This window comes from Passer montanus, unplaced genomic scaffold (assembly GCF_014805655.1).
Source record: "Passer montanus isolate IOZ18808 unplaced genomic scaffold, ASM1480565v1 scaffold18, whole genome shotgun sequence".
Classification (NCBI taxonomy): domain Eukaryota; kingdom Metazoa; phylum Chordata; class Aves; order Passeriformes; family Passeridae; genus Passer; species Passer montanus.
This window is the reverse complement of record NW_024365381.1, coordinates 8,276,276-8,292,501: the sequence shown is the minus strand read 5'-3', so window position 1 is coordinate 8,292,501 and position 16,226 is coordinate 8,276,276. Positions and strand designations below refer to the sequence as shown.

The 16,226-nt window shown below is 39.6% G+C and overlaps 1 protein-coding gene across 1 annotated transcript; it reads right to left on the bottom strand.

Annotated features, from left to right (window-relative positions):
- Nucleotides 1-1,426: 1,426 nt before the first annotated feature.
- SLC39A9 (solute carrier family 39 member 9) lies at nucleotides 1,427-16,198 on the bottom strand. The gene is made up of 7 exons (XM_039705013.1): nucleotides 15,662-16,198; nucleotides 13,424-13,532; nucleotides 9,660-9,851; nucleotides 7,614-7,682; nucleotides 6,374-6,459; nucleotides 4,372-4,506; nucleotides 1,427-2,662 (listed from the first exon to the last, which is right to left on the bottom strand). The coding sequence occupies exons 1-7, from the start codon at nucleotides 15,755-15,757 to the stop codon at nucleotides 2,432-2,434; spliced, it is 918 nt and encodes a 305-aa protein (XP_039560947.1). The 5' UTR covers nucleotides 15,758-16,198; the 3' UTR covers nucleotides 1,427-2,431.
- Nucleotides 16,199-16,226: the final 28 nt, after the last annotated feature.

Below are 16,226 nucleotides of genomic sequence, written 5' to 3'. Positions count from 1 at the left end.
ACCCTCACCAGTACAGTGATCCATGTAAGAAGGTCCCATCCGTGTGCTTCAGCCGGGAACAAAAGGCATGGAACCGCTGCTATTGTTATACACAAAGTGAGGCTGAAGGGGAATTCGGGCAGGGTGTCAGCTCCCAGGGTAGGTGCACATGCAAGTGACAGGACAGAGGTTCAAGAATAAAAACTTACTGCTTTATGAAATGCAAGCACTACTACTGCACTCCTGCTCTTGAAAACCCTCCAGCTTTAGGAAATGGTTATGTGGAAAGATTAAACATGGTAAAACAGTGAGATTATTAAGGAAGAAGGCAATTAGGGGGAATCAGGAAGAACAGAACTCTGGAGCAAACATCCCTGTGTATCATTTGCATGTGTTAGGAACCTGTCCTGCTGAACTTTTTAAACCAGTAACTTACCAGTTGCATTACATATGTTGTAAAAATCCCAAAACAGACCAAAAAAAATTGAAAAACACACAGAAGAGAATCCCATCCACATCACTAATTTTGCAGGGGCTTTTCAGAACACAATATTGAAGGTCTAACAGAAAAAAAAAAGCTTGTTTAGGCCTGAAGCACTAATTCTATCAGAAAATACTGTCTTTTGGGAAAACGCGACTTCTAATAATTTTGCACTGACCTTACATAGTAAAACACAGAAATGAACAAGCACTCCTGGGAATCAATACTAGGTTCAATCCTGGGATACATCAGTACTGTTACAGAGCCAACAGACAAAGCCATCACTAGTCCAAGAGCCAGGCCATATCCATTACTCCCTGAACTAAAAGACAAACAGGACAATAACAAAAATGTAAATAAGTTATGAGGCACATTGGGCTCTGCAGTTTAAGTAATAAATGGCATGACAAAGTCACAGTCATTCATGTAGAAACAAGAAGCACTTCAGTTAAGAAGATATTTCTTCAAGATTCTTTTTTAAAAAACAACAAAAAGAGAAAAGAAAAATAGATTTGGCAATGTTATCTTCAAAAAGTGCAGACAAAGTATAGCTTAAAAGGGGATCAGCATTAAAAAGTTTTCCCCTAAAGAAAGAATTTTATGCTGATTCTGTGCATGTCAAGCATTCCTGACTTTTCAATGCACATCAGAGTATAACATGTTTTGCATAAGGGAATGGTGCCTGGTAAGACAAAGCTGTGCCTTGAAAATGGAGGGATCTTTTACCACTCCTCTGTTGTGAGAGACATCAGCAATTGGCAGAAAGTCCTCCAACAAATTCACCAAAACTAATGCTTATGAGTAGGAGGCAAATGAACAATTCCCAAAGGAAAAGCAAAATGTCTAACAGGTCTACTGGGAACCCACCAGATTGGTTTTTGGTGGGTTTGAGTTTTTGTTGTTCAGAAGTCCTTTAGAAACACTTTGTATTCTATCTGCAGCATAAATATTTAACTAAACATCTTGTTTTGTTAGCCGTAATACCTTTATTTAGTGAAAAACCCACACAGCCCCCCACGGATTTCAGCAGTTCAGGTTTTTGAAAATGAGCTAGTAAAGGTCTCTGGTCCCTCAACAGCTGTCTCCATCAGATTTCTACCCATCACAGCCCAGAACAGCTCTATTTCAAAGGGTACTATGGGTATCTCTCTCAACAGAAGCATTAGTGTATACCAGTAGCCTACATAATTCCTGCTGATATTTTTGGTGCTTAACACTTGACTGACTTGGCAGAAGACTATCTCCCAAGAAACAGTGCCTTTTAGAATTTATTAACAATTGAATAAAAATCAAAACACTATTCTTCTTGCTTCTGTCCTTTGTCTTAAACGATGGAATACACTGCAAAACTCATTTGCACTTTCTTAACCAGCTGATTTCCTCTAATCCTACACAGTCTACATAGTTTCTTTGATATCAAGTGACACCTCTGTGACAGCAGCAGTGTTATACAGAGTTCCCAGTGCAGCCCATTTCTGCAATACAATTAGTGACAAGCATCACAAGGGCCAGTCCCATTGCCCAGACAACACAGAACCAACAGGGGAGAGCCCCCTTCTTCCTTAGTGAGACTTGAACCTCTCACAACGCAGCCATCCTTGGGTTTTGCTCTCAGCTGTGAAAGCTGAACTGCAGGATACTTTGGTGATTGCAATTTTGGGAGGAGTCGCCATGTTCTTCCCTGCTCACCTTTCCTGAACTTCAAGTTCCATCTTCCCTGAGAATAGGGCCAGAAGTAACAATTAAATTAGCAAATGTCTTCAGAAAAGAAAATTACACAGAATTTGCGTCCGGCTGCCAAAGTACATTTTGCTACACTAAAAACTTTCCCAGTATTCCTCATTTTGCAATCAAGATTCCCTCTGAACTTCATAAAGTTGATGGGATGAATGATGGGTAAAAGAATGATAAAGGGAGCAGCAGACATTTACTGCTCATGTCTTATCAAAGAGAACATTGAAATTTGAGCATTTAGTGATGGTGTCCAATAGACAAAACTAGAGGAATAAGGCATCCTAATACTAGGGCTGCCACCTCCAGACGACTGAGTCCTTTTCCTCCAGTTGATTCAGGTTTGTGGCTATGAGCAATTCCTCCTACTTCTGGGAGAACATGAACTGTGGCAACATAAAGGAAAGTCCCAGCAGAAAACAGCATAGCAACTCCAGTGGCATTGACTTCTGAAAGGGCTTCTTTGCTGCTCTGAAACACAAAGAGCAGAAAAAGTGAGAATAAGCAGAAGTTCTTCAATCAGTAATAAAAAACCAGAAATCTCCCAGTATCCAGGAACAGTAGGTTCTCTATCAAGTCTCGTCTCACAATGGTTTTGTGTGATTTTTTTTTTTGAGTCTTGCATCTTACATGTAGTAACTGGCACCCTGAAGTTCTGGGGGAGCAGAAAGACAGCCCTCCTGCTAGTTACTTCATTTTGGACTTACAAAAGAGAAAACCCTTACAAAAGAACCCTTATAAAATAAAGAAAGTCACAGTCTGCATCTTGTTTAATCAGCTCACAGCCAATATAGCAAACAGGTTTTGAAAAAAAATAAAATTCATATTGCAAAGACATAGATTTTAAGGAAGATTCTCAAGGTTGACTTTTTTCCTCACTTTTTCTAAACAATGGGTTCAAATAAGATGTTAGACTTTACCTATCTTCTCCACTGCTCTTGGGAACCAAGTCCCAGAACAGCACTCATTAAATACTTCATTTATATGTAGAATTAAACATCCAAAACATTTCCAGCATTTCCATGTGAACTTCATGAAGAAATGCATCTTCTGCATCAGAACTGAGCATCTCTTCATCTTCATAATAGGATTAAGATATGCTACAGATCAGTAAATGCAATGAAATGCAAACCCACACATATCAGATTCAAATGCTTCTTCAATGCTTTCCAACTGAGGTGTAATCTTAACTCTTGTGTTTACTCTCAGGTCATTTTTCCAAACAGAAAGATAAATCAGCTGGAACTACAAAACCATTGTGACAGCCCTGATGCCTTATCAATTCTCTCTTCTTTCTGAAGGGCAAAATGTAAACCCAACCCTTGATGAGGACACTTCAAAACAGTGCTCAAAGAGAATTCTCTTTTCTATTTACAGACCCAACCTTTTTTTCTGCTGTCTTTTGCACTGTAATGTCAAATATAAATCCTATCCAGCAAGTAAAGGATTAGCCCAGATGATTTATTTAATCTTTCCTCTCATGCCTTGAGTTTCATGAGGTCACATTTTATCCTTTACAACACACCACCATAACATGTCACCAGCAGGACACACACAGCTGAGAAATACAGGAGCATCCCAGGATATGCTATGAGAAGCAGAAACATTTAATTTGGACAGAGGTGATAAACTCATGTGCAGTGTCCCACTTCACAGGCCATTTATTGTACAGACCAAAGACACACAATGCTTTATGGAGTAAGGCACAAAGACTGTTCTAGCTGAGGACTCGTGACACAGACTTTGAATGTAGAGGACCACTTCTGGGGTGGTGGAGGGCGCTGGAGGAGATTATTTCCTACCCACATATTAAAGGAAGAATGCATGCAACAATGCTGAAAATCACTTATTTAAAGAGGCATCACATAAAACCTGCTATATGAATAAATTGTTCTCAGCAGGGAGCAGCAGAAAGGATAAAAAGCAGAAATCAGACTATTAAAAAAAACTACATCAAACTTTATAAAGGAGTTATGTCACTGATTCTGATGTGAAATGCATGAATTATTATTTGTTTTTTGCATTCATACTGCTACCTTTTCATCAACTTTTCTCACATCTTCATTCTGCTGAATATCTCAAGCAGTTTGGAATTATGTATTATGAAACTCATATCACAGTTCTTTCCCCAGACTTCACCACTAAGCAAGATTTTGGGCAGAACAAAACCATGGACTTACCTTGCTTAGCCCCAAGTATGTCACCATTGACAGAACAGGTGCTGCTAATGCAAAGACCAGCAAGTGTTTTCTGATTCGATTCCGTTCTAGCCCAGCGTGCATCAGGAAGGAAACCAGGCCAAAGGCAGCTGGTGCCTGCAAAAACAACATTCTAATGTACTGCAAATACAATACCTTCTAAAGCCCCCTGAAAAATGAGAAAAGGTTGAAATAGGACTTACTACATCGAAATGGACTGAATTGGAAGACATTCAGGGCAGGCACTAGCATGCTGCAGCTAACCCAAATTAGGAGCATTCCGCTGACTGCCCCACCTTAATAACCAAACTTAATGGATACTCATGTTCTGGCTCTCAGAAAACATGTACTTGTGTAGCCATTATAAATACTAAAATATTCATTCTGACTACAGTCATTGCTGTAACTCCTAAGACTCCATCAACTTAGGTAATTTCATTTTCCATCCTGTTACTATCACACATCCTTAGATAGACAGGATTTTCATCTGCAGTAGGAAAATTCTACAATTAACATGGGGAGGGAAACAATTGCCCAAAGACAGGTAAGAGTCAACCTGCATGTTAACAAAGACTTGAGTTCTTTTGATTAGTTAATTCCTGTTTTCACCAGGAAGCAAACAAACACTTCCTTCTCCCTCTGCTGGCATCCAGTTTCTTATCCAAAAGGCACAGATGCCCCACTATCCACAGAATTTACTATACTGTTGCTTGTATAAAAACAATAGAACTCCACCCTGACATTTCCGAGGCAAGACATACAACTAAAATACCTTAAGCATTTTTATACACAGAAACTTTTTTTTTTTAATATAGAAGGAAATCATGAGTGAAAAAAAGATGAGAAAGACAAAAGAATAAACAGGATCAGAAGAATAGCAAAAGACACGGAGAAGAAATAAGTTTCTCTTTATTACCAAATATTCATAGGAGACATTTTCCTCCTCTAAAATTGTACCATTCCAGAAGTCAGTTAAGAACATTAAGAATAACAAAAGCATGTTTCACCTGGCAATAGCCATAAGTTAAGCTCCAAGATGAGACAGTGACATTGTCACCCTCAAAGTTATGTAAACCACAATGACTTGTATGAACACTGAAGAAAAGACATAAGAGATGCATTTCCTACCATTCTGAACATGCAATTATGTATGATTTCTGATATGAATTTATGACTAACCACTGTAATCCATGCATGTGCTACCATAAGGCAAATTTCATCTGCATAGTTATGTTTAGAGCCTACATATACAATAGGTTCAGATTCACACAAGTATTCAGCAAAGATCTCTCCATCTTCAAGATCCACTCTTTGCTTGTTACCATCAGCAAAACATTTGTATTCCTACAAAATGGTATAAGAGTGATGTCCAAGCTACTACAACAGAGGTAATGAGAAGTTAATTGTTGTAATTTAGTACTCTGATATCCAGTGGTTTCACAAGACTAACCCTTTAAACACTAAAACCCTTCACAACAAATATTCTGCCCCATTTCTGATGAACATCACAGAACTAAGACTGTTGTAATCAGCTTTTCCTCCAAATGCACTAGCATATATTTCTGTGCCTCACCCTTTAGAGCTTCTCGGAATATGCCTCTTACTGCAATAACAACCTTGGGTTTTTTTGTTTGTTAAATAAACACTACCATACCAGCTTCAGAAGAAGTCAGTGTGAAGCCGACACATTTCTTCATGAGCTACTCTTCCCCCTCTACTTTTGGGAGACTTTTCCCAATCTCTGCAACCAAGGCAGGCAGTAGGCCTGCCTTTCACCCCACTCAGACTTAGCATCAATTGTGTGCTCTTCTGTCACACCTCATACCCATGATTTTTGGTCCTTGACACTGCACTTACCTCTCCATTGCAAAGGCATTAACCACTTCTGTGTTACATCACAAATGAAACTGTAGATCTTTAGCAATTCCTGCGAGTGTTAACAGTCTTTTGAAGAACAAGTAAGATTTTTTTGATGATAACTCACCTTGTGCAACATGATCGCAACAAACACTATCAACTGGACACTAGTCTGAGAAGTAGAAGCTGCTGCACCCAATGCAACACCATCAGCTGAAAAAGGAGTGCAGATTCACAGATTATTCTTCTACATGAGCTTCCCCATCCCCTCAAAGGCTGACAGTAGAAAACATATTGATTTAAGAAGCTCTGTTACTGAAAATTGCCATTAACAATAGCAGCCCAACAGAGGATTCACTTGCCTTTGTCAAGCCATAACATTTCAGAATAACAGAAAACCCTCAACAAGAGCTGTCTCATATTTCCCAAGACCATAAAAACCATAATGGGAATCTACTCTGTATTGACACATTCCTTCAAATTAGAACAAGTAACAAGTTTAGTTGTTTTAGTCTTCTATACTAGAAGAGATTTCCCCTCTAATTAAAAAATCTGGTTTAGATACTAAGCATTGCAAGAATTTTAATTATTACCCTTTAAATGATTTTTCAAATATAAATATTATTGCAAATATTTTTATCACTTACAATAAATACACTGTCTAAATGAAATAAAAAAGGATACTATAGCACTCCTTAATATATACACACTTTTTTGGTGAAGAAGTATCTTTTTGATCAACATCTTCTGACTTATCTAGACAACAACCTTCAGCAGGACATGAAAGAGCACCATATTTATTCTATACATATATACTGAAAAATCACAATGTGAACATGGCTTGACTGCAACACTCACCTAACAGTCAATCCTTGCAAATCAGCCTAAATGTGTTTCAGTCAAGTCTTTGTGCTCCACCTTATAATGTCCTTTTTTTTTCCTACAAGGTACTATTGTTTTAAATGAGTATTTTTTTAAAAACCATCAACCAAGAAGCAAATCCAAAGGTGTTTCATACAACTTATCAAATCTGTTAGTGTGTATTGAAATTTAGCAGCTAAAGGAGTCAGCAAAAGAACTGAAGAGGCAGAGAGTGAGCATCACACAGCCTTTCAGATGGAAAAAACAAAAGAGTAGAGTAAAGAGTAAAAGAGAAAATTCTGTACCCAAATAAAACTTCATGAACCATCTGAGGTCCTAGTTAATTCTGGTAAAGATCCTTAGTTCTCCCTGCTTTTTTTTTTTCTTTCTTTCTTTTATAAAAAGCCACCTCCAAAAGCAAAACCCAGATGTCTCTATCACATGTAAAGATGACCCACACACCAACACATACACTTGTCAACCACTAATACTAGGTCCCACATTACCTGCAGCATGGACTACTAGTCCCAGTGTTGTGGTGATTTTGGAGTTGCCTGATCTTGCAGTTTCTGGATCTGAAACAGTAATGAGAACAGTTATGATAAAGAGATTAAATCAATATATTATGCTAGAAAAAAATACTGTAAGTATCACTGTACAAATCTCCCCCAGCTGCTTAGGCAGTTGTATTCAAGACTACCAGCTACTGTATTTCTGCATTAGATTTACTGCAAAGTAGTTTGACACTTAACACTTTCAAGTCACCTGAAGTTCTACTAAAAAACAAGTGATAGAATCATGGACAATTCTTTGCAGTTTGCAGGATCTCTCTCATAGGGAGAAGCAGATGTTTTTCTTAACCTCCTAAAATGAAATGTTAAAGGTCTGTGCCACCAAGAACAACAAAAGCTATTTTTGGATCCCAAGAATTTAGAGCTGCTTCAAGAGTCAGGATGATGTTTCCCCACACAGCTCAAGGTTTGTAGCTTCCTTCAGGTGACAGTCTGGGTCAGTTTTTGTTGCAGTGATTCCCTGGCAGTTCCTAGTAAACAATAAAGTCTACTTGTCACAGCACCAGTTGCAAAGATTTTCCTTTGATGTTATACACCACAAAGGAGAAATGCAGCCAGAGCTGTTTGAGATCCACTGTTTTGACCAGAATTACCTGACATTTGCAGGTTAGCTCATTACACAGCACAATAGGGCAACATCAATATCCACCACTACACAATCAGTGGTGAAACCATTACAAAGAATCAAGCCCTACAAAGTGTAGAAACATCTTATTATTCAACTGTTTAATTTCAGACAGTTTGAACAGCCATGACTGAATTATCCCAGTGGTCTGTAAAACAGCTGTAAGCACACCTACAGTAACCTCACTTTAAAAAATATTACAAAAACATTGCTACATCTCCTGTGACAGGGAGAGGCTAGATAAAATTTCATATTCTACTTTATAGTGTGTATCTCTAACACAGATCACAGTCTCCTCCTGGTATTTGCTATGATCAGAGACGCAGAAAAGGGTCATAACCCATACAAACCAAGAATCCTTTTGGAAATTGCTCACCTGCATCTCCCTGCCATCCTCATTGCCAGTGTTTCTTTAGAACAGCTCTGAAAATCAGCTACCCATGGCTGTGGCTCCATTTACACTTCTTCAGGACTCCACAAGTGGCATGGCCCCTGCACTGGCCTTTCATCTGTCCCACCACAGTATGCCCATACAAACAAGCTGCACTGTGAACTGACAAGAATCCAGCCAAAACAGTCCCCCTGCTTTTGTATGTGCTTTGCTTTTCCTGTAGGATCAATTCCTTATTTTTTCAGGGCCAAATTCCAGCATCAGAGGACATTGTGTGGAAGAAAATGAGAAATGAGCAGCCAAAGGCAATAAAATACCTTTTCAAACGACAGAACACCTTTGGTGCATTTCAAGCTACACTCTCAGCATGAAGTCACAGGCAGGAAACAAAGGCAACTGTAAGCATTTTTAGAGTCTTGCACAAAGCTCACAAATCTTTACACAAAGCAAGAAGTATTTTGAAGTATGTGAGGCTCTAGACTAGTGTGGGAGGTCCAGCTATGCAGTTAAAGTACCAGAGCTTGATTCTCATCATTCCTGCCATCTTGCTAAGATAACTTGCTGTTCTTTGCACATTTAACCTATATATACGATAATTAAGTAGGAAAAATGAATGAATGTAAGACTAACCTGAAGTTTTTGAAAAGCCAAGGAAATGCTGTATGGGTGATACAGTAAAACAGAGAGTAACTCAAGAGTCAAGTCACCCTCCACCCCCACAGCACATGTGTTCACACATGTTATTGAAGCAAGCTCTCAAATTATGATGAATTCTGAGATAGATTTCCAGCATGAACATTTCACATGGACCTTGGTTTATGGTTTATACTTTATGTTTTTAAAGTACCTACTGAAACTCTGGACATGACTGGACAAATTACACCCTGGTAGCATAAAAAAAAAAAAAGGCAATTTGTTAATTAAGACTAATTAGCAAGCCCAATTGAAGTGAATCGTTACTTACCATCTGTAGAGTGCACATGAGAGCTGCCTATCTGATCCACCAGCAGCATGAAGACAAAGCCAAGAACAAGGGACACACCGATGTAGGCGTGCAAGCGGGAATGGTCGTGGCCGTGCTCGTGCGCCGCTGGGATTTTCGCCGCCTTCTCAGACTCCATCACGTGCTGCATCTCGCTCGCTGGGTGATGCTTTCCTGTGACAGGCAAGCAAACAGATCAGGAGACAGGAAACTAAACATGACATGGTCACTCCTTTCCTCCTCTGCCAAAAGCCTTCCTCACACTTTCCTGGACAATACACACAAGTCCTTGGTTATGGTCTTTCTTAGACAATTTTCTTAGCAAAGCCTGGTTGGTTTCTCCTCATACATCTTCAGCATGGAAAAGCAAAGAAAGCATTAATATATTATAAACCAGGTTGTGTTTTAAATATAAACTAATTCACAAAAATTGCTGTGTAATTCCTTTTTTAACTGAAGTTGTCTGTTTTGTCCATATTCAGAGATCCTGTCAGGCAGTTACTTCATTACCTTCATTTAAGTGAGAAAATACAGAATGAGGAGATAAAACAGGTTCCATCCACTGAAAGATTTAATACAATCTTTAAGAAGATTAACTGACTCTCAGATATAAACAAGCTAGTATTGATACACCCCACTGATACAGACTACAACAACAGTTAAGTCAGGCACACTGACCTAGAGATGTCTGCACCGTCCCAGAAACCCAAAGTCCAAGCACGGGGGATGAGCGACGCGTGGTTTCCTTTCCCTACACAAGCTATTAAAGCTTGTCTGTAGGAGTGTGCCTTTTGTTGACAGAGTGCCAAAACTATCTTTTGGGGTTTTTTTTAAAAAGGAAAGAAGCCAAAAAGTTTCTCTTATCGATTAGGTGAAAAGCTACTTCATAGGACTTTAGAAAGTTCACTTTAAACTTAAGGGTAGCTAATTGGATAAGAGCTAAAAAGTCCTGCTTGGGCAGTTTACTAGAAAAGGATGTGAACAAAGAAACTAATTGCTTTTGTGAAGTGTTTTAACAGGAGCAAGGTCTCTTGCACCTGGCTCAGTTTTTTTCTGTTTGTTATTTTGCCTTTTATTAAACCTTTTTGTTTCCAACACTGCAGCAAAAGCCATCCTGCTTATTTTTGTGACTCCAAAAGTAGCTGAGGCATCTTAAGTGTATTATATTCCTTCAAAAGCTTATTAGACATACCTCAAAAAAGAATAATATAATACTTGCCCATGTTTTTTTTTTTCACTTTTAGAAGGTCTTTTGTATGGCAACTACTCTTCAGAAGTTTTAAAAGCTTATACCAAGAACTTGACTTACTCTAGCAAGTCACTATCTTGCTGGAATATTCATACATCCTCTTGGATGAGACAAGTGTATGTTCATCCCACTACACAAAATGTCACAATGCCATTACTACAGTCAAAGCACATCAGAATAAGCTTGCTGGCAAACATTTTACACAGATCTTTGCTGAACAAGATTGATCCATAAAACTACTTTGGGCCACACAAGATTTTTGCCATCTATATTATGAAGTTGACTTTGCTTCAGATCTTTTCAAGCTGTAAAACTGTATAACTCAGTTATATATTCCTTTCTGATAGGAATTATACATTTTCAGCAGTCAAAACAAAGGACTGAAGTCAGCAAAGGAATTTTATTTGCTGGTAGCACCCAAACCAAGGTTTCACTACACAGGTTTATAATCAAAGAATAATCCAAGTCATGATATGCTGTTTGCTCTCAGCTACAAGGTTGAAAATCAGAAGTTTTATATTCCATGGCCTGATCACCCATAGGTAAATACAGAAGTAACAGCAAATTACTTCTGTGTCAATGGAAAACACTAAAATGCTTGCTAGCAAAGAACTAGTCAGAGTTAAGCTACACCTGAAAGAGGGAAAACAAAGACTTCTCTTTTTTCAACTTATATGACTATACCTCAGTGTTCCTCTTAGTTGCACCTTTCTAGATTTAATTATGTAAATAGGTGAACTTGACAAAAAAAAAGAGAAAGCTATTCTCACAGACTTAAGTTTAATTTTGAATATCCTACTTTTCTAGGAAAAAATATTAGAAATAATTGTAGATAAATCAGTTACATCCATTCATTCTGTCCCTTTGCAATACAAAAAAAAATCAGACCTGTTGTTAGACACAATACTGTGAGTTAGACATTGAGTCTGAAGCCATTCAAAAACTTTTTTTCCCCTAGATAAATACTTCTGCTAATTCTACTGCAGTACTGTGAAGTGTCTTTTTGCATACACTACACAAAGTTGCAGCCCATACAGCTCTACACAGCAAGCTGTCAAATCATGCATGAACAGTATACCCCATTTGGTGAAAAAGTGTTAAAATCCACAAATATTCACAGCAATTGTATTCACTGCTAGCTGTACCATTACAAAAGAAAATCAGTCTACCCAGAATTCAAACTAAATGAAGAGCAAACCCACTACAGCTCATTAGAGACATCTGACATCAGAGTGCACAAATTATAGTACAGTAAAAAGGCATAATCACAGCTTCTTTCACTTCTTGATAAAGGATGATTTTATGTATTATCTTCTATTTATTCTAAATCTAAGCAGAGCAACATAAATTTAGTGGAAACTAAAACAGTATACATTAAAGCATATTACTAAAATGAAATTTAGAAGTTTAAAAACACAAAACCCAGTACTACAGGAAAAGCAAAGGACGACAGTTGCCACTCAATCCCAGATTAGCAACGACAGCACACCAGATGTTTGCAAGGTTCTCTACAGCATCAACTTTACAGTGCTTTCCCCTGCAATCAGTAAACCATTGCTGTTTACCTTCAGAGTTTAGATTCTGAGTGTACTGGAAAAATCTCATACATGCAAGGGCCATCTAAATAGCACAAGTCTGCAAGCAAAAGCAAAATTTAAAGTGCACTCCAAACAGAGGTGATGAGCCCTGGCTATTCGAGACAATGGCATAACCTCAGTTTAAGGTCTGTTAAGGCTTTTGGCTGCAAGACATGCTCCACACAAACATCCCTGCAAGACACAATCTCTGCTCACTTTGAGCTCGTCATTAGAGATGATGAGGTGGCTACAACAGTCACAGCAGACTAAAACTGGATGCTTGAACACAGAGATTTAGATGTGTAATGTAACACTACCCAAGAAGAAATGCCTGCTACTCTGTAAATTAACCAGAACCATAAGGCTATATAAACATAATATATAACCATAATTTTCAGCTAAGTACATTAATTCCAAGATGCTTTTCAGCTTCAGAAGAAATTCTTATTAGGACAGGGACATAGATTTGTAAAACACCTCCTGCAATTGCTTTAATGAGAAGCAGTCTGAACTACAAAGAGAAGCAGCCAATACTCCATAATTTCATTCTCTGCCAAAGGCACCCTTACACTTCCTTTGAAGTTCCAGTGGAAGCTAAACTCTCCAGAATAAGAAACACTACACATGACCTGTCATAAAAGGCTGTTATTCCATGAACAGTATAGTATCCAGACACACAGAACAGTACAGTATCCAGACCCACAAATGATCAGATAACTCAGCAAGAGTCATCAATCTGCAGTCTGATCATATCCCTCAACGTGCAATATCATGTCTATGGCAGTTTTGCATTTCTATGCCTGCTTTGTGAAGCTCTTCCATCAATCTCTTCTTAAAAACTCCAAAAAGAAGCCTCAGTATATCATAACACACTACAAGCTAATTTATCTTCAATGAGGCCATCTGGGTTTGGTTCTTACCCTCCAAAATGTCTTCATAAAGTGCATGTACTCCTTCTGGCACAATGACAGCCAAGGCAGTTCCGCACAGGAGCCCAGCACCCAGAACAGTCACCAACTTCAATCTCTCCTGCACAAAACAAGTATCATCTTTAAGAATGAAATTTTATTAACAGATGTTGGGGAAGGGGGTTACTTGTTACATAAACATTGAGAAGCTGCAATTAAACCTTAACAACAATAGATAAACCTAATGTTTTTACAGTAAAGAATAATAGTTTTATTCATATTTTTGGAATAATTTCTATAACAAAAATAAAAACCACACACAGTTTTTCAGCACTTGCTATCTTCCTAGTTATATTCTAGTTTGGGGCAAAAAGCTTAGATATATCTTCCTCTCAAACTAATTACATTCTGTTCCACCAATAAATTCATCCTTCTGACTATGCTAACAGGCTAAAGTCAAAGCCACATACTAAAATCCAACTACATAAAACAGGGTCTAAAATACAGCAGTTGCCAGAGGCCATTACTCAACTCCTGTAAGAACCCCTATCATATAACATGCAGCAACATGGGGGTTTAGATCCTCCTAAAAACTGGGCAGCACACATCCAGTGGAAGAATCATCATCATCTTCCACGTTCAATGAGAAGTCTGAGCACTGCCAAAACACTAATGTTAACTACTGAGGACCTAGGGACAGAGGTCAGCATGTGAATAGCAGGAAACCACTTGTTGCATATCATTATTATGCCATCCACTGTAACCACACAAACTGTTCAGTCTCACTGAATGTGCAGCACTTGCCCAGAAGAAGCAGGAGGCACTAGCAGAAGCACAACCAGCTTCCTGAAAGCAAGCCAAACGTGACCATAAGGGAACAACTGCAGCACTGCTGGGGAAAACTCCAACAGTAACATGCAAGAGATGAAAACAAGTGTAAAGTTCCCACAAACATGCACTGTATACTTGCACATACAGTAATTACACTTGGTAAACTGTCATACAGTGGTAATCTACACGAGAAGATAAATTGTTAACATCTGCTGTTCATAAAGTAATTCTGCAAAAATATAGTAACATACAAGGAAAAAACACTATTTTTATCTGCAACACTGCAATATTCTTTTCATACACACATAAACACAGAGGAAAGTGTCAGAATACTGATTTATTACAACTGCAAATACATAGTATAGCTTGCCTTCACTTGGGCACCTGTGAATTTTAAAGATCCATTAAAAGAACAAGTTATCGTTTGAAGGTAAGTCTCCATCTCCTTTTCAGTACAAAATAGCTAAGTGTAGTGAAGACAGAAATTCAATAAGAACAGCTTACACAAAGAGGCAAAAGGAATACACCTTTATATGAGAAAGCAAACCATTTCTGCTAAATACATTTACATGTTAAAAAACGAGCAACACAGTAAGCAGTGCTAACACTCCACGCAGCCCTCTGACCTGATGGAAGACAAAGGCACACTTCTCCTTCAGCACCTTGCTTCCCAAGAGAATGGGAACCCCTCAGAAGAGGGCTCTTACTACCACAGCACAACTAAACCCTCACTACACCACGCCTCTATAAAACAACCATCATTTAGAAAGAGCAAAACCCCTCGGATATTGGAGGATAACAACTATTTCTTAGAAGTACACAAAGATGTTTAATCAGGAACTCCTGTACTGTTTGGGAACTTACCCAATCTCTGAAACCCTCCCTCTCCTTTAACAGTACCTTATTTATCCAAGATATTTTCCTGAAAGAATGCCTTGAGTTACACGAGGCAGAACTTGAAGCTCTATAGTAATTAAAGAGCTAAGGTTTAATTTTCAACAGTGCAAGCTGTGAGTAAAATTGCGAATCAAAGTTTTTCTGAGAATATTCTTGGAATTGTTTTTAAAAGCCTTAATTTGAGCAGCCCACAGGCACGTAAGAGCTAATCACTGACTTCAGCCATTTCTTACACAAGCTTCTAAGAATAGCCGTACTTATTCGTGTCCTTACACTATGTGCTGAGACTTTGCTTCACCTGTAGCAGAAATTCGACTCAAATTTGACAAGTTTAAATGACCACTGTGAAACAAGCATAATTTTACACGGCAGTTTTGAACGAAAATTAATATTGTGCTTATAACTTTTAAAGGTAAAGCTTCGTCCTTAACAGCGTTGCCGTATAGCAGGGGGACGGCACCACCTCCTGCTGGGAGATCTCCCGGGTTTCTCCTTTAGCAACGAACGAGCAGTTTGTCTTACCTCGGAAAAATTAACTGCCAAGGGTATGATTCCTGCCACATAGCAGGCGACCAGCATGGCCAGGGACAGTAGGCAGATGGAGGGGAAGTCATCCATTTCGCCGCTTTCTGTCCGCTCCCTTGAAGCGAAATCCAACAGCAACTTTTCCGCCTCTCCCCACCGCACGCCTTAACCCGTGCAGACACGGAGCTCCCAGGAGAGCCTTTCAGCCATGTCTCTCTCTGCGGGCGGCAGCGGCCGGCTCGGCCCCCGGCCGGGGCTGCGGGAGCGGCTCGGCCCCGGCAGGCGGGCCCGGCCCTCACCTGAGGCGGGGGAACTTCCACCCGCACCGTGCTGCTCCCGGGGCAGGCGGGAGGGAGGGCTGGGGACAGCAAGCACGCGGGCGGCTCCTCAGGACGGGCAGGCTCAGGCGGGGCCGAGGGGACCCGGCGCCGCCACCTCTCCCTCACGGCCGCTGCCCCACGGCCAAGTGGCAGCGCGGCGCTTCCCCTTCCGGGCCGCGCCCGCCCCGCCCGGCGCGCTGCCCCGCTCCAACATGGCGGCCGGCGCCTCGGCCCGCCGTGGG

What these genes read in the sequence shown, in the direction of transcription:
- SLC39A9 (XM_039705013.1), bottom strand. Translation starts at nt 15,757, where the DNA reads ATGGATGACTTCCCCTCCATCTGCCTACTGTCCCTGGCCATGCTGGTC. An exon ending in TTATGAAGACATTTTGGAGG is followed by an intron (nt 9,852 to 13,423) that starts GTAAGAACCAAA and finishes TGCCTGTCACAG; the next exon opens with GAAAGCATCACCCAGCGAGC. An exon ending in CATACTTGGGGCTAAGCAAG is followed by an intron (nt 2,663 to 4,371) that starts GTAAGTCCATGG and finishes TTTGTGTTTCAG; the next exon opens with AGCAGCAAAGAAGCCCTTTC.